Source organism: Podarcis gaigeae, assembly GCF_964106915.1.
Source record: "Podarcis gaigeae genome assembly, chromosome: 2".
NCBI lineage: Eukaryota > Metazoa > Chordata > Lepidosauria > Squamata > Lacertidae > Podarcis > Podarcis gaigeae.
The window spans coordinates 113,990,769-114,011,912 of NC_139679.1; the positions used below are offsets into that span (position 1 = coordinate 113,990,769).

The 21,144-nt window shown below is 46.3% G+C and overlaps 2 protein-coding genes across 2 annotated transcripts in view; one reads left to right on the forward strand and one right to left on the reverse strand.

Moving 5' to 3' along the window:
* The window catches only part of LOC310837988 (E3 ubiquitin-protein ligase TRIM11-like), a 1,016,249-nt gene that overhangs the window by 832,855 nt on the left and 162,250 nt on the right, over positions 1-21,144 (forward strand). The window lies entirely within an intron of this gene.
* On the reverse strand, positions 479-20,181 carry NEU1 (neuraminidase 1). Its single transcript, XM_083724926.1, has 6 exons — positions 19,924-20,181; positions 8,373-8,565; positions 6,059-6,321; positions 4,638-4,823; positions 3,394-3,613; positions 479-1,179 (listed from the first exon to the last, which is right to left on the reverse strand). Exons 1-6 carry the CDS (start codon positions 20,047-20,049, stop codon positions 959-961), a joined length of 1,209 nt encoding a protein of 402 aa, XP_083581052.1. The 5' UTR covers positions 20,050-20,181; the 3' UTR covers positions 479-958.

Sequence of the window (21,144 nt, forward strand, 5' to 3'; positions counted from 1 at the left end):
CCCTTGGCCAGTAAAGCGAGATGAGCACTGCAACCCCAGAGTTGGTCACGACTGGACCTAATGGTCAGCGGTCCCTTTACCTTTACTTTGGTTTGCAACTGTTTCGGATTACAACCACGTCAAACCTGGAAGTGCGTGTCCGTTTTTTTATTATTACAACCCATTTGGGGGGGATTACAACCCCCCCTTTTTGGAAGCCCCATTGGCGAAAGCACACCTTGGGTTACAACTTGTTTTGGTTTACAACCAGACCTCTGGAACGGATTGTGGTTGTAAACCAAGGTAGCTACCAGCACTACTGTATGTTCCGATGGATAAACAGGAGGCCCAGGTTTCAAGTTATGGATGCCGGGGTTGAACGACAGGAAGTGGCCAGCTTGTGAACTTTCCAGGGGTGTCTGGCTGGCTGTTTACACCCAGTTTTTGGGTGCTCCTTCTCACAAGAAATAAGTTTTTAAAATTTGACGGAGACGATAGGTTAAAGGTGCATCAATTAATTTATTAATTCGTCGCAAAACTTCCCGGCTTTCCTCTTTCCGGTTGATCCCACAAACAAACCAATGTATATTAACCGTGTGCTTCTTCATCAGTCTGCTTTCGTCGTCATCAGTCTTCCTCTCTCCAACCCACCCCATCCCTACCCCTCGCCTTCGCAACCTCCACCCACCCAGAAATTCAATAGCAGCATCTGAAATCAGGAGTGTTTCTGAGGTAGAACGGCAGCCCCAACGTCACTGTGGGGAAAGGAATGGCTTGGGCCTGCACGGCCCACTAGGAAGGCTTGTAGACTGTATTTTTCTGCCAAATGCCCTTCGAATCGCTGCCCCGAGCCCTCCCACCCAACGTTGCTGATTTCTCCCCACAAATTCCCTTCTATCCTAACCCAGTAGTCGCAGAGCTTCAAGTGTGACTACAAGGCACAAGGGGAGAGGGGACGGCCGAGGGCCCGAAAGTGCGGTCAGAGTTCCCCGTTGATGCTGATCTTGACCACAGAGACGCTCTCAGTGGACTGGAAGCGCCCCTTCTCATAGATGATGAAGAGGCTGTGAGCATCTTCCGGGGCAGGCCCATTCAGGGACGTCATCGAGGAGTAACCGCTGGCGCCGCTCCAGATCTGCAGGGGCTCCTTCCACCACGAAGAACCGTTGGTGAAGCTCCAGCGTAGCGTCATGTTCACCCCTAGGCCAGAGGGGAGAAAGAGAATGTAAGGTCGTGTTCACCTGACAAAAAGGTTCCTCATCAACCAGGCCTCGGGCTGATTTTGTATACCTGAAGGAGCGCCTCCACCCCCATCGTTCAGCCCGGACACTGAGGTCCAGCTCTGACGGCCTTGAGGCAGTTCCCTCATTGTGAGAAGTGAGGTTACAGGGAACCAGGCAGAAGGCCTTCTAGGTGGTGGCGCCCACCCTGTGGAACACCCTCCCATCAGATGTCAAGGAAATAAACAAGTATCTGACTTTTAGAAGACATCTGAAGGCAGCCCTGTTTAGGGAAGTTTTTAATGTTTTTAATATTCTGTTGGGAGCTGCCCAGAGTGGCTGGGGAAACCCAGCCAGATGGGCAGGGTATAAATAATAAGTTATTTATTGTTATTATTATCATTATTTTGCTTATTTATCCATTATGTTTGTACGACACTCTTCATCTAGAGATCACAGGGCAGTTCACAACATTAAAATACAAAAGGAAGATACAAAATATATAATCAACAAAAGCAAAGCTAGCTAGTAAACACCCCCTCACACGACAGGACCTCAACCTCTTATTCCCATGAGGTGGGAGGCTTGAGCTCTCCAAGCAAGGGTGTCCCAAATTTGGGTTTGCGGCTGTTTTTTGGACTACAGTTCCCATCATTCCTGATAGCTAGGGGTGATGGGAGCTGTAGTCCAACAACAGCCGGAGACCGAAGTTTTGGGAAACCCTGCTCCAAGCTATATGGGAGAACACACAAAGCTATTTTGTTTAACCACAATCACAGCCAATGCTAAGGCATAATATGGATAAACAATACAAGAATGTATTGGCCGTGCTACAGTACGGCCTCATTCCTGTCCTTCCCTTCATTATGTTCCTCCTTGTATTAGATTTCAAGTGCCTTGGAGTCAGGCACCTAACTCTTTATGAAAAACTAAAGGAGCAAAGTAACGTGCGAACGGACGGCACTGCAATGATAGCAGCTATTCAACTACACAACAACAAGTTAACTGAACACACAAAACATACCACTGTAGTGAAATGGCTTTGGTTTTATCAGGTTCTTAATATTCTGTTGGGAACTGCCCAGAGTAGCTGAGGCAACCCAGACAGATGGGCAGTATACAAATAATAAAATTATTTTTATTATTGGAAATCCAATGAATATAATAAAAATAATCAAAAATAAAAATAATGATTTTTTTTTTTTAAATGCATGGCAAAAATCAAGTGACCTTTTAAATGTGTTCCAGGAATGGGGGGGGGGGGAGATTAGTGGTTTTGTTTTTGTTATGTATTTTGTGTTTTTTTATACAGTGGTACTTCGGGTTGCAGACACTTCAGGTTACAGACTCCACTAACCCAGAAATAGTACCTCAGGTTAAGAACTTTACCTCAGGATGAGAACAGAAATCGTGAGGCGGCAGTGGGAGGCCCCATTAGCTGAAGTGGTACCTCAGGTTAAGAACAGATTCAGGTTAAGAATGGACCTCCAGAACGAATTAAGTTCTTAACCCGAGGTACCTCTGTATTGTGATTTTATGTTGTGAACCGCTCCAAGATCTACAGATGAAGGGCAGTATACAAATTTAAGAAATAACAATAATAAAAGGGCTGCGGTGAAGTTTCTTTTCTTGGCTCTTGTCAAATCTTGCATTCTTTCAACCAAGAGCATTCTTCAATTTAGAAGTGCAGCGGTTATAAAGTAAAGGTAAAGGTTGGTTAAGTCCAGTCAAAGGTGACTATGAGGTTGTTGTGCTCATCTCCACCTTCAGGCTGAGGGAGCCGGCGTTTGTCCACAGACAGCTTTCCGGGTCATGTGGCCAGCAGGACTAAGCAGCTTTTGGAGCAACAGGACACCGTGACAGAAACCAGAAATGCCGTTTACCTTCCTGCCTCACCTGTACCTATTTATCTACTTGCACTGGCGTGCTTTCAAACTGCTAGGTTGGCAGGAGCTGGGGCAGAGCAACGGGAGCTCACCCCGTCACAGGGATTCGAACCGCCGACCTTCTGATCGGCAAGCCCAAGAGGCTCAACCTGGGAGGACTAGTTGCACCATCAGCTTTGTAGCAGAGGCTGGAAACATTTGTCCCAGCCCAGGAACTGAGTCTGCCGTGTTGTCTGCCGGAAGCCACCCCTCTTCCTGCCACATGGAGCCCATTCTCTCCCTGTGACACACAATTCCTCCTCACTCACGCCGCTTTTCATGGGCCGGGTTGCTGAAGAAGACAAGGCCGGATTTGACAAGGGCTCCGGCGGCCACTGCAGGATCCACCAAGGTGTCGTCAAACGTCACGTTCTCCAGAGGGAGGGTGTCGCAGGCGTCGTAGCTGCGAATCACAATGCGGCAACTGCAGTGGTAAAAGTTCTGGTTCCTGGCGTTGATCACCACGGAGCCGTCAGGAAGCTCGTAGGGCTGCAAGGAGGTAATTTGGGGAGGGAAGGTGAGAGGGCAGATTTTGAAGGGAATCAGAACATTTCCTAGCTCTGTTCTGAGGGCTCCACTCCACGTGCTCCATTCCCCTATTAATTATTATTATTATTATTAATTTATTTATACCCCGCCCACCTGGCTGGGTTTCCACAGCCACTCTGGGAAGCTTCCAACAAAATATTAAAATACAGTAGTCCATCAAACATTAAAAGCTTCCCTAAACAGGGCTGCCTTCAGATGTCTTCTAAAAGTCTGGTAGCTGTTGTTCTCTTTGACATCTGGTGGGAGGGTGTTCCACAGGGCGGGTGCCACTACCGAGAAGGCCCTCTGCCTGGTTCCCTGTAACTTGGCTTCTCGCAGTGAGGGAACCACCAGAATGCCCTTGGTGCTGGACGATATGGGTGGAGACGCTCCTTCAGGTATACTCGACCGAAGCCGTTTAGGGCTTTAAAGATCAACACCAATCGTGCTCAGAAACATACTGGGAGCCAATGCAGGTCTTTCAAGACCGGTGTTATGTGGTCTCGGCGGCCGCTCCCAGTCACCAGTCTAGCTGCCGCTTTCTGGATTATTGTAGTTTCCGGGTCACCTTCAAAGGTAGCCCCACGTAGAGCACATTGCAGTAATAATTGATTACTTTATTTATACACCATTTTACATACCACCCTTTATCCAAAGATCTCCAGGGAAGGTTCTTAGGAACGCTTCCTTCACACTGTTTAACATATTAAAAACAGATGCTAAAACTGGGTCTGCTTAGCTTCGGAAAGAGAACACTGAGAGAAGGTATGTTGCCACACTTTTATTGTGGTTGTGAATCGATTCAAGGCTTTTTCCAGGGGGTTGGGACTAGATGAATCGGGGGGTCCCTTTCAACTCTACAATTCCACAATTCTGCTTACCACAGCCAGGGCTTCCAAACGACGCAGCAACGAAACTCGATGCATGTTTCGTCCCTGCCGCTTGCAGGATTGTAGCAAACCCTCAAGCTCAGGATCACACCCACCTGGCATTCATCGGGGTTGAAGTCGCTGAGCAACTTCACCTTGCCGTAAGGGATCCCGTGCAAGGGCTGCCGCCCGTATCGCCAGGTTAAGCCGTGGTCGTCGCTGAGGAGGCACGAGATCCCGTCCTGCAAAAGTGTCCCGTGGCCACAAACGATCAATCGCCCCTTCTTGGGCTCATAACGTTTCTGAAAGGCAGAGGTGACCGAGTGGGAGTTAGGCCTATTCCCTGCAGTTATTCTTGCATGCACACGGCACTGCTTCAGTCCCTGGATGAGGTTTCTATAGCCTTGTATCCTGGCTACCAGCGGTAGCGCTGAGTGGAAGCAGCAACACGTAGCCACAAACTGACCCAACCCCTGCCACCCTCCAGGCTCCTAAGATTTTAGCAAGCCTTGCCATGGGCTGTTGAGCATATCTCCAGCAGCAATGAGGTCTAGGAACTTGCGGTTTTGTTAAACGCAAGTTGAGATTCTCCAGAAGTTGAACATTTAGTATTTACTTAATTAATTTAAATTGTCTCTGTGCCAGTGTGTATTTTTTTTTTTTAAAGGGAAAATCTCAATGTGCTTTACAGCCTAAATTAAACTGTTGGATAAAGGACACTCCATACCTGTGGAATCATGGAAGACACAAAACCATGGTTATTAAATTAACAAAGACATTCGGTGGAAACTAAAGACGCTCTGCCCGTGGCTGAGAGTAATTGTTTGAACCCTTCCAATGGATATGGGGGAGGGGAAGGAAAAATTGTATGGGAAATTTAAAAACTGGAAGGAGATAATGTAATGTATGTAAAAAGCCCAAAATAAAAATTAACAAAAAATTAACTAACTACTGTCTTTCTTTCTCGTTCTTTCTTTCTTTCTTTCTTTCTTTCTTTCTTTCTTTCTTTCTTTCTTTCTTTCTCCTTCTCTCGCCCTCCCTCCCTCAAAACACCACCCATATTATTATAAAAACTATGATTTATTTGCTGCCCATCTGGCTGGGTTTCCTCAGCCGCTCTGTACAGCTTACAGCAAAATATAAAAACATCTGAAGAAGTGTATCTGTGCATTTGAAGAAGTGTGCATGCACATGAAGGCTTATACCCAGAACGAGCTTAGTTGGTCTCTAAGGTGCTACTGGATTTTTTAAAAAATTTTTAAAATAAAAACACAGTGAGACATCAAACCTTAAAAGCTTCCCTAGATGCCTTCTAAAAGTCAGATAGATGTTTATTTCATTGACATCTGAAGGGAGGGCGTTCCACAGGGCAGGGGCCACTACCAAGAAGGCCCTCTGCCTGGTTCTCTGAAACTTCACTTTTCACAGAGAGGGAACCACCGGAAGGCCCTCAGAATTGGACCGCAGTGTCTGGGGGTGGAGATGCTCCTTCAGGTATACTGGACCGAGGCCGTTTAGGGCTTTAAAGGCCGCTTACCTGAATGCCATAGCCTGGTCCCGGGGCAAACATGGTTGTGCCAATGTCCTCAGAGAGGTTCCGGGGGATGCTCCATGTGACGCCGTCGTCGCGGCTGCGAATGATCATGGTGCTGGCCGTGGGGCATTTGTTGTAGTGAGCGCAGAGCGTATAAACCAGGAACACCATGTCCTTTTCAGAGTCCACCACAACCGCTCCCAGGTTGAGGCCATCTTGCAGGGAACCGTCGTCAACTATGAAGGAAGTCGGCGTCCAGGTAGCGCCTGGAAGAGACAGGCCAGCATTATTATGAGAAACGCGCCTGAGGCGCCGCACAAAACTCTGGCACGTGTGAGGCGTGAGCCTGCCTTCGCTAACTTGGCGCCTTCCAGAAGTTTCCGTGCAGGCTGGGTGCCGGTAGGAGTTGTAGTCCAAAGCCCCTGAGCGGCGCCAGGTTGGCAGACACTGGCATAAGCTTTCACGGCAGATCTAGAAATTAGCCAAGCGCATTTTGTGACCGGTGTGGGCCCAATTGTGACCGTGTGGAGATCTATGATTTCTCCATCCGCCTTGGCCCTCCGGCTTTCTTAAACAGCTAAACAGAAGAGCTTATTTGTTGCATTTATATCCCAGCTGTTTCTCCAAGGAGTACGTGGTTCACCTCCACTAATCCCTACAACAACCCTGTGAGGTGGGTTAAGAGGCTGTGACTCTAAGGACCTGGGAGATCAGGGTTCGAATGAAGCTCACTGGGTGATGTTGAGCCAGTTGCTGCCTCTTAACCTACCTCACAGGGTTGTTGTAGGGAGCAAGACAGTTTGAACATATAATAATAATAATAATAATAATAATAATAATAATAATAATAATTTATAAATTATACCCCGCCCATCCCCAGCCACTCTGGGCGGCTTCCAACAAAGTATTAAAATACAGTGGTCTGTTAAACATTAAAAGCTTCTCTAAACAGGGCTGTCTTCAGATGTCTTCTAAAAGTCTGGTAGTTCTTCTCTTTGATATCTGGTGGGACCTCAGTGTCCGGGCTGGACCTCAGTGTCTGGGCAGAACAATGGGGGTAGAGACGCTCCTTCAGGTATACTGATCCTGGTCTGACTGCACTGCCTACTGATCAGTTACCAAGCCCAATTCAAAGTGCTGATTTTGACCTATAAAGCCTTAAATGGTTCAGGACTGCAATACCTCAAAAACCGCCTCTTTCCATATGAACCTACCATATGAACCCTGCGATCATTTTCTGAGACCCTCCTTCATGTGCCTCCTCCTCAAGAGGTCCAGAGGGCGGCAACACAAGAACAGGGCCTTCTCTGCAGTGGCTCCCCACCTGTGGAATGCTCCCCCAAGGGAAGCTCGCCTGGTGCCTTCATTATACACCTTTATTCGCCAGGCAAAAACGTTTTTTTTTTAATTTATAATTTTTTTTTTATTTGATTGACATCCTATGCCCTTTTAAAATGTGTGTTTTTTGGGGGGGCTATTGGGTTGTTTTCATTTTTTTATTATGTATTTTGTAGTTTTATATCTTGATTTTATTCTGTGAACCGCCCTGAGACCCCCAGGTATAGGGTGGTATATGAATTCAATAGATAAAATAATACAGTGCACCCTCCGGATATGAACTTAATTCATTCCGGGGGTCCTTATGTACCCTGAAAAGTCTGCAACATGAGGCGCCGCTTCTGCACATGTGCAACGGGATAGAGGGCTTCTGTGCATGTGCAAAGTGCGCAGAGCGCTTCTGCCCGAACACTGAGGTCCAGCGCCGAGGGCCTTCTGGTGGTTCCCTCGCTGCAAGAAGCCAAGCTACAGGGAACCAGGCAGAGGGCCTTCTCGGTAGTGGCGCCCTCCCTGTGGAACGCCCTCCCACCAGATGTCAAACAGAAAAACAATTACCAGACTTTTAGAAGTCATCTGAAGGCAGCCCTGTTTAGGGAAGCTTTTAATGTTTAATAGGTTATTGTATTTTAATACTCTGTTGGAAGCCGCCCAGAGTGGCTGGGAAACCCAGCCAGATGGGCGGGGTATAAATAATAAGTTGTTGTTGTTGTAAAGTAACCCGAGGGTCCACTGTAACAACAACAACAACGATTAACAGAGGAAGGGAGCACCAGTTATGCTGTTTTTGGAGGGGAAAAGTGGGATATAAATGCAGTAAATAATTAAAAAATAATTATAAGCAGGTGGCTTCCCTTAAAACACACACACAAAATTAAGGAGCCCACCCCTGAAATTGTGCTCCAGCACTTGCAGCTCCTTAGGGGTCTGCGTACACCCTTTTCTTCCAACCCCCTCCCCACAGGCCTTGCTCCCCTCAAACCTTTGTCCAGCGACCTGCGGAGGGCTATAAACTTCGCCCCGGTGTCGGAGGCAGAGTGCTTCCTGGCTTCAGAGAAGGCTAAGAGGGTGCCCTGTGGCGTCGCCGCGATGAGAGGGACTCTGAAGGTATTCACCTCCCCAATGACGCTGCCGCTCACCCATAGGAGCTGCTCCATCGTGATCATGGGCTTCACCTGCCGAGACACAAAACGCAGAAGGGACTTTCAAGGGAGAACGGGTTTTTCCAACGTCCCACGCAGGAACCGACTGTTGTAAACAAAAATTGCCCTTTTCCCTTATGGGGTATCCAAGAGCCCATATAGAGTCCTTAGATAGATTCCCTATTGGTAGGAGAAGATAACAGAGGCCAACCAGAGAATATTGAGAAGCAAAGCAGCTAGTAAGTTTGATCTTCATTGATCTGTCATCACAGGGTGCTCCCATCACCTGCAGGAGAGGAGGAGGAACCCAGAACAATGGCGTGCAGGGCCTTATAAAGACTTTTGAAATTCCCATCCTGTAGATCAAGACCACCCCCAGAAACATCATACATACATCACAGAAGGGGTGTAACCTAAGACCACTCCTCAGATACATCACACCTACATCACAGAAAAGGCGATCTAAAACAGAAATTTGAACGTTGTTTTTCTCCTGTGGTTGTTTATTTCCTGTCTGGCAGGTTACTTGATTGGATTGCCTGGGGAGCCTGGCCAGTCTTTTGTAGTGATAAATACTTAGTTCCTGGGCCAGGTCACAGGCTCACACCCTATTCAAACACAGACATACCCTTAAGACAGGATTTGTGAAGGAAAAGACAATGGGGAGGTTTCCCACTTTGACCTTGCAGAGAAAACATTTGCTCAGTTTAGGAATCAAAATGGTTCCAGGTTGGTCTTCCTGTGCTGATCTATGTACGTGCTTGGTTGGTACGCTTATGAACATTACCATATATCTAAGACCTCAAAATTCCTATCACACGACAACACAGCCATTTGCAAAAGTGAGGGCTCGGTGCGTGGCACGGGTTTTGACCACAGTAAGCTTCGCCCAATCAAAGTGAGAATTTGTTTACAGCAAATTTTTAAAAAAATATTTAAACTTACATTTCTAAAAAAAAAAAGAGAGATTTTTTTTCTATTAGGAATACTACCAATGGAAATTTATATATATATTTATATATATACATACACATACATAAGACCATTGTTTATGTACGCAGTTATGGCAGCCAGAATAATAGTGGCAAGAAATAGCAACACCCTAGAGGTCCAGGGCCCTAAGGAAGTCAGATTAGCCTCAACCAGAGCAGGGCCTTCTCAACACTGGCTCCGGCCTGGTGGAACGCTCTGCCTCATGAGACCAGGGCCCTGCGGGATCTGATTTCTTTCCGCAGGGCCTGTAAGACAGAGTTGTTCTGCCTGGCCTTTGGCTTGGAGCCAATTTGAACCCCTCCCCCTCTTTCTTTTTCCTTTCTCTTCCTGTGATGGAACTCCTATTTGGGGACTTCCCTGGCTTTTTCTGGCCCACGTAGGACCAGTCTGGATAGTTGGCCTTGGTGAAGATTTGACGTTTTCATCCCCAAAAAGTTTTTGATTTGAGTTTCTACTGAAATGAGGCTGCATTTTAATGTTCTACAGTGGTACCTCAGGTTAATAACTTAATTCGTTCTGGAGGTCCGTTCTTAACCTGAAACGGTTCTTAACCTGAAGCACTGTAGCACCCTACTTGTGGTTAACGCTTAGCTGGAATGAAATATTCAACGCAGCAATAGAGAAATTAAAATAATAATTTATTTGTCAGACAAATAAATGAGAGGCACAGTGGTATGGTTACCAAGCTCTGGCCTGGCCTCCTGCCATTCTGGCCAGCACTTATATTTCCTTAATCCAGCCCCCTTGCTCCTCCTGTGGCTGCCTCTGTCCAATCAGCCTGGTTGAAATTCCTATTGGCTGTTTGCTAGAACCAATCACAAAAGATACACCCATTTCCTTCTGTCCTTTTATGGGACACAAAGAGCTATATATTCTTCCATCTATAAATGACAAATAAGTAGTAATATATCTTACATGTGTCTCAACAAGGAATCTTAATTACCAGCTCACCTCTTGCCCTCCTTGCCCTATTGCCTTCCAAAACAGATGGTTAATCTTGAATTTTTATCTTCAACAGATGTCAAGGATCTTGAGTTCACATCAACATTGAAAGATCTCCTTCATTTGAAGGTTTCTAAACAAAAAGCCTGACAACTATATATCAGGAGTGCTCTATGGCGTCTCCTGTCTGGCAGGGGGGCTAGGCTGGTGGCTGACTTAATTTCAGGATAGTTAAAACTCTTACAACTATATGAAATAAGAATCTAGCATTTCTTAAATCCTTTGCATAATTACATTTAAGCCAATATATTTAATACATTATCATAGGTAGCCTTTTAAAAGGAATAAGGCCTTTGTAAAGTAAAAAGGAACTCAGTAAAAAAAAACAGCTTCAAAAAAGAAGCCTCTTCAGTTTACACCCCTCCTTTCACCCCTCCTTTCCAGCCAGACCAGTTGCTTTTCTTTTCCATTTGCTCTTCCCAACATTTATTGCCCTTTAACTCTCTCAGTTTAAAAGAGAAACAGCTTTAAAAGATTTCCTTAAAATGCTCTCTTTTTCTGCCAGCTAGATGCCTCTCCATTGCTCTTGGCCTTTTTAACCTTAGGAAGAAGATATGGCTCATTTTACTGGGAGGCACATGGTATCATTTTATTATTTACTCATTCCTAATTATGTTTATCTCTGCTTTTTTATCTTCTGTAACATGTAGGATCAGTGTCCTCGCTCTCAGCCTGTAATTTCCTTTTTTTACGACTTTGAGAATTGTTTTCTGGAGGAAAAAACATTGCCAAGGCCTTTTAGGCAGCTGGTCTTTTGCCTGGCATGAAACATTTGAAAATCTTTAAGATCATTTTAAGATTCAGGCCCTGATCAAGCCTTAATAAAAATGCAGGCTTATGATTAGATGCCTCAGCACCACTTTAGCTAATGGGGTCTCCCGCTGCCGCCGGAGCACGATTTCTGTTCTCATCCTGAAGCAAAGTTCTTAACCCGAGGTACTATTTCTGGGTTAGCGGAGTCTGTAACCTGAAGCGTCTGTAACCAGAGGTACCACTGTATTTTAATCTAGTTTTTAAGTTGTATGTTAACCAATTGTTTTTATACCTGGTGTTAGCTGCCCTGAGCCCGGTCTTGGCTGGGGAAGGCGGGGTATAAATAAAATTTATTAAAACATCAACGCACATTTTAAAATGTAGAGCAAAGCACCTCTTGCTTTAATAATAATAATAATAATAATAATAATAGTAATTTTTATTTATACCCTGCCCTCCCCAGCCAAGGCCGGGCTCAGAGCGGCTTACAAGCAATAATAAAAACAAGTTGAATGATTACAACTTAAAAACAAAATTAAAATACAACATTGAAAGATTTAGCCGAGGGTACAGTTGAAGGAAGGTGAGGACAGGTGACCTCACCTAGGCCCGAAAACCCTGTGCACAAATGGAATGAATCATCAGTTACAGCCTCAATCATTCCATCACCGAATTACTGGCTGGCTTTGTGTCAATAACTCAAAGAGCGCCAGTGACAATCTGCAATCGTACGTTCCCAGCCCAAACCATTACACCTGAGTCCACGCCAGGAACTTTTCTGGCTGCAATGTGGGCTTCAGAAGGGGGGGTATCTGCACGCATGCTTCGCCCCCAGATTATAGTGCTGGCCCAAGTATACCAGCCTGTACCTTCTTGGGACGAGCAGCCTGTGCCTTCCTGGGACGAGCCTTTTTAAGAAAAAGGCTGTCCAAAGATTAAGAGGGGCGAATGAAGGAAGGTGAGGACAGGTGACCTCACCTAGGCCCGAAGTCACCCTCCACCAAAGCAGGCTCAAAGCTTCTCAAAATCATTTTCTCAGCAGCTAAGCACCAGAAACATTCCGCTCTGCTGTAACAAAAGGTAGGGAACAGAGTCCATTGTTTCTCAGGCCTTTCTGATGCCTTCTGGCCTTGCTAAAGAACCACATTGCAACTTGCTTTCTGTCCAGGAACCATGCCAGAACAAGAGATTGAAACATATCGGAACACACTGAAACCCCTTTCCTGGGAAGAGTCCAATAGTCCCAAGACAGCTTTCTGTTCATGCTCAGAGGAACTCATGGGGCAGGACTCCTGGAAAAGGAGGAGAAAGGAAGAGGGAACTGGAAAGGGGTATATATGCTTGTGCACATGACTGTGAATTTCGTGCATGCTTTTTGTGACTTATCACACTTGCTCCTTCTACCAGTTCATGGATGGTAGAAATAAAAGCCTTCTCTCCGAAACTATTCCTTGAGTGTCTGTTGACTCCCACTTCCCTTTCCCAGGCGCAATATTTTTCCCACCCGAGGGCAAAGCCTCATAAGGCTACACAGTGTGCTAGCAAATGTGAAGCTTTCCACGCTTTCTTACACATCCTGTGCCATTTCCCTGCTATTTTCCATCCCACAATTGCTGTTTTCTGCCAGGCATGTGATCAGAGGTGCCGATGAGTCATCGGCAGTGAAGCTAGGAGGCAAGCGCTCTCCGTCCTTGATTGTCACGCTTCAAGTGAGCCCACATCTCTCTCTCTCTGTGTCCTTTGACTAAATCGGCCTCTTCCCTGCCTGAACCTGGAATGTGTCAAGTTCAATGTCAGGGGAGAGAGTTCTTGATAAGCCTGTTCCGTTGACATGCTTTTCAAGGGAGGAGCAGAGAGCGAGGGCATTCATCTGTCTTAAGAGACAATGGAGTGTGCCTCCGGGAGTGAAGTCAAACCACTGCATTCCCAGCACCAAAAGGACCTCCCTGCGCACAAGTATGGAGGTCCTGGGCTGGCAAGATAACAAGACTCCTCTTTCGGCCTCGCTGATGTGGTCCAAAGGAAAGCAAAGCAAGACGTTTCACTGCAGGAGTTGCTGGAAGGAGACGTACAAGTTCCATCCAACCGTCTTAGGGACTCCCCTCTGGATTTGTGTAAGGTTTACTCCTTAAGTCTTTTCTTCTCCCAAAGATCTCCCACAAGGGGTTTTGTTGTTGTTTAGTCGTTTAGTCGTGTCTGACTCTTCGTGGCCCCGTGGACCAGAGCACGCCAGGCACTCCTGTCTTCCACTGCCTCCCGCAGTTGGGTCAAACTCATGCTGGTAGCTTCGAGAACACTGTCCAACCATCTCGTCCTCTGTCGTCCCCTTCTCCTTGCGCCCTCCATCTTTCCCAACATCAGGGTCTTTTCCAGGGAGTCTTCTCTTCTCATGAGGTGGCCAAAGTATTGGAGCCTCAGCTTCAGGATCTGTCCTTCCAGTGAGCACTCGGGGCTGATTTCCTTCAGAATGGTTTGATCTTCTTGCAGTCTATGGGACTCTCAAGAGTCTCCTCCAGCACCAGAATTCAAAAGCATCAATTCTTCGGCGATCAGCCTTCTTTATGGTCCAGCTTTCACTTCCATACATCACTACTGGGAAAACCATAGCTTTTACTATACGGACCTTTGCTGGCAAGGTGAAGGCAGTGATCCATGAAGGGGAGTGGAGGTTTAGGGTGAAATAAAAAATTGAAAGATAAATGTTCATAACTGCATATATGAACCACATGTCTGAAACACCACAGAAAAAGTCCTGAAACCATTTTGTCTCTCCCAAGTTGACCTCAAATCTTTCTCTGCAAGGCCGAAGGAAAATGGAAAAGCCTCCCCATTGTCTCCTCCTTCACAAATCCTATCTTAAGGGTATGTCTGTGTATGAATAGGGTGAGCCTGTGACCTGGCTCAGGAACTAAGTATTTGTCATGACAAAAGACTGGCCAGGCTCCCCAGCGTATCCAATCAAGTGACCATTAACAGGTAACCTGCCAGACAGGATATAAACAAGGCACTCAGATTTCTGTTGTAAACCGCCCTTTCTGTGATGTATCTGGAGGGTGGTCTTGAGCTACACCCCTTTCTGTGATGTATGCATGATGTTTCTGGGGGTGTTCTTGGACACCAGGGTGGGCAATTTAAAATGTCTAAATAAGAATGGACACACCTTTGTTTGGGGTCCTCCTCCTTTCCTGCATGTGAGGGGAGCACCCTGTTGCAACAGTTTCAATAAAAATCAGGGTTACTAGCCGCTTTGCTTCTCAGTATTCTCTGGTTGGCCTCTGTTCTTTCCTCCGACCGATGGAGAACCTACAAAGGACTCTATAAGGGCTCTTGTGTTCCCCATAAGGGAATAAGGGCAGATTTTTGTTTTTTACAAGGGCCAGAGTTCTCTTTCCCAAGCTGATGAGCCCCATCTGCCCTTCGCCTCCCTCTGCAGCACGTGCAGAACTTGACCGATGGACCTTTGAACCTTGAAAATATTGCTGTTTTGCAGTCCTGCCCTCTGATTTCCCTTCTGGGAAATCTGAAAGGGCAGCATTAGGTGGGAGGAGCTGTAGCTTCCGGGTAGTGATCGTCTGCAGAAGGTCTCGGGTTCAGTCCAGGCTCAGACTCCCTGCCTCAAACCTTGGAGAGCTGCTGCCAGTCCGAGTAGGAAATACTGAGTTACATGGAACAACGGTCTGACTCTTTGTGGAAGACAGCTCCAGATATTTCCATGAGACGTCCCTAAGAGTTTAGCCAACGCTCAGCTCATGTGCATCCTGTGGTTGCTGATAGGAGCATGTTAAACCCGTGATTTTCCTGTTCGGCATCAGTGGGGCTTCAAAATGCTTTAATGATATAATAATAATACATTTTATTTATACCCTGCCCTCCCCAGCCAAGACCGGGCTCAGGGCGGCTAACACCAGGTATAAAAACAATTGGTTAACATACAACTTAAAAACAAGATTAAAATACAACTGCTTCATTTCAGTAGAAACTCAAATCAAAAACTTTTGGGGGATGAAAACGTCAAATTTTCACCAAGGCCAACTATCCAGACTGGTCCTACGTGGCCAGAAAAAAGCCAGGAAAGTCCCCAAATAGGAGTTCCATCACAGAAGGAGAAAAGGAAAAAGGAAAGAGGGGGAGGGGATCAAGTTGATTCCAAGCCAAAGGCCAGGCGCAACAACTCTGTCTTACAGGCCCTGCGGAAAGAAATCAGATCCTTTACTGTGGCTGGATCCTAACCAAGTTTTTGCATGTTTACAACAAAGGTATTGACCACCCCAGAAAAGACAGAAGGGCTTCCATGCTTCGTCGAAGGACAGAATTTGCCTTCCAATATGTTTTTTTTTTATAAAAAAAGTTATTCATCCCCATTCCCACGCTTATTGCCTTATGATAGCACACACAAATTCCAATTTTTTAAGCCACGTTAAATCTAACTGGCATAAGCAAGTTATTTATCAACGCTTTGTGTCTTGGCTGAATAGCTTTCTTTGACAAAAGCCTAATAAGGCAAGCGGCACATAAGAGTGATTTGATTTCACAGCCCAGATTCTTGTCTGTGGTCATGATCTGCTGGGCTGCCAAGCTAGGCATGTGGTTAACCGTTCTCATGCAAAAGTCACTGGAACTTAGATGTGCATTATGCTAATTCATTAATTAACTAAATTCATATGTAGCCCCTTCATCTGTGGATCACAGGACGGTTTATGGTATAAAAACTGCAAAAAAAAAACCACACTGTATAATAACAAACAAAACACTATCCCACCCCATTCCTTAAAGTATTGTGAAATATCCTGTCCCCATTTCCATTTGGGAAAACTTGCAGAGTGTTAGCATCATTGTCTTTTATGCTAACCGTGATTTGGCTTTTTTCCCAGTGTCAGGGCATAAGTAGCCAAAATGGTGAAACAGAGAAGTATCAGGAGGCTTGGTTAAACCACTCCAGACATTGCAGCTCCCGGAGGAGAACAGGGGTTCTCCTATTAACTCCCAGCACTCTTAACGAACTAGTAAAAGGTAAAGGGACCCCTGACCAGTAGGTCCAGTCATGACCGACTCTGGGGTTGCGGCGCTCATCTCGCTTTATTGGCCGAGGGAGCCGGCGTACAGCTTCCAGGTCATGTGGCCAGCATGACTAAGCCGTCTCTGGCGAACCAGAGCAGCGCACGGAAACGCTGTTTACCTTCCTGCCGGAGAGGTACCTATTTATCTACTTGCACTTTGACGTGCTTTCGAACTGCTAGGTTGGCAGGAGCAGGAACCGAGCAACGGGAGCTCACCCCGTCGCGGGGATTCAAACCGCCGACCTTCTGATCGGCAAATCCTAGGCTCTGTGGTTTAACCCTCTTAATGAACTACACTTCCCAGAATTCCTTGAGGGAAGCCATGACAGTTTAAAGTGGTATGATACTGGTTTGAGTGTTCTAGTGCAGACAGGGCTGTTGCGTGTGGAACCCTGAAGAGAAGCACTCCGTATACAGCAACATTTTGTTGCAGGCTCATCACCTATTCATTGCCGAGAAAACAGGGGAAGAGGAATGACAAAGTCTGCAGCGACGGTGTGTTGTTTGTTTAAGTTTTAATTTTGGAAATCTGCCCACCTCAGTCTCATTGCTAAGCCACAGCTTAAAAGTTGCAGTAACTGGGAACATCTACGTGGCACTGCTCCGACATCTGTTTGGCACTTCAGAAGACTGCCCGCGTACTTGGAAGCAGTGCAGCCAAGGTTGGGGTCAACTCGACATTTCCCTCCCACAAAATAAGGAAGGAAGACAGGTATGTGGACAAATTGAGGAGGAGGGAAAGCAGAACGGCCACATCACCAAGAGGTGCAACCAGGGAGAAACCGCCTGCTGCCTTCTCCAGAAATAATAACAAGAATAATAATTTATTACTTATACCCCGCCCATCTAGCTGGGTTTCCCCAGCCACTCTGGGCGGCTTCCAACAAGAGATTAAAAATACATTAAAACCTTTCAGATACTCAAGAGCGCACCCTGGAAACCGGTAGAACAGCAAACATGATTCGGGAGAGCCCGGAAGGCACGACCTGAGCTAAAAGAGCAAGACACTCCCCTTGGTTCTCAAACGCCTTGGTTCTCAAACGCTGAAAAAACCGGGAAGTAAGTGTTCTGGTTTTCGAACATTTCTCAGAAGCCGAATGTCCGATGTGGCTGTCCGCTATTGTTTCCAGGGCGCCTGCACCAATCAGAAGCTGCACCTTGGTTTTCTAACATTTCGGAAGTCAAACGGACATCCGGAATGGACTAAGTTTTGCGCTTTTGTTTTCGCAATTTATTTTGCGTTTTTGTTTTTGAAGCTTTTTCGGTTAATTTGTTTTTGTGACTGTGTGGAACCCAGGAAAGGCCTGGAAACGATGCCTTATGAGGAACGGCTAAGGGAGCTGGGCATGTTTAGCTTGGAGAAGAGGAGGTTAAGGGGTGATATGATAGCCATGTTCAAATATATAAAAGGATGTCACATAGAGGAGGGAGAAAGGTTGTTTTCTGCTGCTCCAGAGAAGCGGACACGGAGCAATGGATCCAAACTACAAGAAAGAAGATTCCACCTAAACATTAGGAAGAACTTCCTGACAGTAAGAGCTGTTCGACAGTGGAATTTGCTGCCAAGGAGTGTGGTGGAGTCTCCTTCTTTGGAGGTCTTTAAGCAGAGGCTTGACAACCATATGTCAGGAGTGCTCTGATGGTGTTTCCTGCTTGGCAGGGGGTTGGACTCGGTGGCCCTTGTGGTCTCTTCCAACTCTATGATTCTATGATTCATAAGACCGCAGCTACTACGATGCCATAAGATCCACTGTCCTGTAATATCACATATGAGCTTTAACTACCGATGAAGCCCAGGATGGCGAAACAAGGCCAATATTCCGGAAATCCTTGTCTTTAGACTCTGCAAAAGGATTCTGTGGAACTGTCACAACCTTTCATGTGGATTGTTTGGACCTTGTGAACAGACAGGTGGAATAGACACTTTCACATGGATGGACCTTATGCATGAACCGACTAGAGAATGATCTGATCCACTGGGTCTTCTGCTTTGTTTCTTTGTTGAACTTTATGAGTTACTTCTGTTGAAATTTATGATTTGATACAAGGAACAGTATACCTTATTTATCTAAGAACACAGCCGGTTACGTCTTGTGTGTTTATTGAGTTTCTCTCTCTCAGCCTAGCCTACTTTGCAAGAACGTTGTGTGAGAATAAACTTGGGGGAGAGACAGCGGGAGAAGAACCGTGTACAGTGGTACCTCGGGTTAAGTACTTAATTCGTTCCGGAGGTCCTTTCTTAACCTGAAACTGTTCTTAACCTGAAGCACCACTTTAGCTAATGGGGCCTCCTGCCGCCGGAGCCCGATTTCTGTTCTCATCCTGAAGCAAAGTTCTTAACCTGAAGCACTATTTCTGGGTTAGCGGAGTCTGTAACCTGAAGTGTAAGTAACCCGAGGTACCACTGTATGCTGCTTTGAGCTCCTGGGAGGAAACACGGTTTATAAATGCGGAAACAAAAATACCGTAGATAGCATCTGGCACCATCAAATGTCTTGATTCAGAGGTGGGGAATCTAAGTCCAATATTGAGGGACACAACAATGCCATTACAGTCCCGGCTGTTGCTTTCACCTTAACTGGCTATATGCAGGGGGAAGAGCTGGACTACTGACTGCTGTTAATTGGGGAGAGGGCTGCCGCTGTGCTGTTTTTATTCTGATTGTCTGAATGTTTTTAATAATCATAGAACTGGAGAGCTGGAAGGGACCCAGATGGTCATTCAGTCCAACTGCCTGCAATGCAGGAATCTCAACGCAACAGATCACATTCAAGGATCACCAGGCTGTTTACAATATAAAAACTTGGAAATGCAGAACATAGTAACAAACAAAGGTTGTTTAATTATCCAAAGGCCTGGTTCTACAGGAATGTTTTCATAATAAAGGCATCCTTGGGAAAAGCATTCAAAAAATGGGGAACCACCGCAAAAAACTAATACACACACAGAGTTTTAATTCTATTAATTGTTTTAAAGTATTGCCGTTTTAAAGTATTGCTTTATGATTTTAGCTGTTCTTCTTTTATCTGTAAGTCATGTTGAGTCTCCATCAGGGAAAAGGCAGGGGATAAATAAATATTTGACAACCACCACCACTACCCAAAAGGCAGAATAAGCATGTGCTTACGGCATCAGCAAAGCAGGGGCATGCCATATATATATAGATAGATAGTTATTTCTTTTGGAAAGAATTAGACACTTGATATTTCAGAAAAGGCATTGAAGTAGGTCAACATGGCAGGAGGGTGGGAAATCAGAACTTCCTTATACAGTACTCCACATTCCCCCTCGCCCGTTTCTAGCACTGATTTTATTTTATTTTTTACTTCCATAGAGGGTGGAGACATACCATAATCTCTCTCTCTTTTAAAGTGTTTAGGGCCTCCAAAGCTTTCCATCCGGTCCGGACCGGGGGAATGGAGAGAGGCACAATACGTGGCCGGACCGGTTGGGTTCAGTGGGTCTGAGGACCCAACGACTTGCCCCAGCTAAGCCTTCCATTTCTGTGGGGTTATGAGGCTGGGGAGCAGATTGGACGGAGGACAAAACAAAGATCCCCACCCCCCCGGGGCATTTCCAATCGTACCTGATCAGGGGTGGCCACCCCGCGCGTTTCCCAGCAGCAGAGCCCCAGAAACAGCAGCGGCCGTAGGCAGAATCCCGGCCTGGCCCAAGGGTGGGATCTCCTCCGGGGATCACGTCTAGCACCCATTGCTTCGGCCGTCAGGATCCCCTCTTCCGCATCCACCCGGGCCGCTTCCCCTTTAAGTGCGCCGCTGGGACCGAATGTTGGGTTTAAACAGTAGCAACCCGAGGGAACTCCCGGGCCGCTAGCCGCCCTCTGATTGGCTGGCTTTGGAGAATGGAACGCAGAAGGCCGGCTTCAAAGGCAGCACGTGACCATGCCATGACCTTAAATACCGTAGAGATAGGGAGGCAAACCAGGTTAGAGACGCCCATTCTACTTTTTCAGAAAACAAACATATTTATTTTTAAAAAAAAAAAGGGATTCTAGCTCCGCCCACTTGCCGGCTTCTTAAAGGGACAGGACTAAAACGAGAGGAAGCGAGCTCAAGCGAGGCGGTGCTGGAGAGGATCGAGGAACCGAAACGTCCCAAATGCATGTTCTGATAAATGGTTTGCGAGTGAGGGGAAAGGAAGCATATTCATTGCGGGCAGCTATATTAGGTGTGAAGCTCAACATCAAAAAAACGAAGATCATGGCCACTGGTCCCATCACCTCCTGGCAAATAGAAGGTGAAGAAATGGAGGCAGTGAGAGATTTTACTTTCTTGGGCTCCATGATCACTGCAGATGGTGACAGCAGTCACAAAATTAAAAGACGCCTGCTTCTTGGGAGAAAAGCAATCACAAACCTAGACAGCATCTTAAAAAGCAGAGACATCACCTTGCCAACAAAGGTCCATATATGTAGTTAAAGCTATGGTTTTCCCAGTAGTGATGTATGGAAGTGAGAGCTGGACCATAAAGAAGGCTGATCGCCAAAGAATTGATGCTTTTGAATTATGGTGTTGGAGGAGACTCTTGAGAGTCCCATGGACTGCAAGAAGATCAAACCTCTCCTGAGTGCTCACTGGAAGGACAGATCCTGAAGCTGAGGCTCCAATACTTTGGCCACCTCATGAGAAGAGAAGACTCCCTGGAAAAGACCCTGATGTTGGGAAAGATGGAGGGCACAAGGAGAAGGGGATGACAGAGGACGAGATGGTTGGACAGTGTTCTTGAAGCTACCTGCATGAGTTGACCAAACTGTGGGAGGCAGTGGAAGACAGGAGTGCCTGGCGTT

Bases quoted from the DNA above. Each gene is read 5' to 3' on its own strand.
- NEU1 (XM_083724926.1), bottom strand. From the start codon at position 20,049: ATGGGTGCTAGACGTGATCCCCGGAGGAGATCCCACCCTTGGGCCAGG. The intron at 6,322-8,372 runs GTTTGAGGGGAG...TGTCTCTTCCAG, and splicing joins CCGCAGGTCGCTGGACAAAG to GCGCTACCTGGACGCCGACT. The intron at 4,824-6,058 runs GTAAGCGGCCTT...TCTGCCTTTCAG, and splicing joins GACCAGGCTATGGCATTCAG to AAACGTTATGAGCCCAAGAA.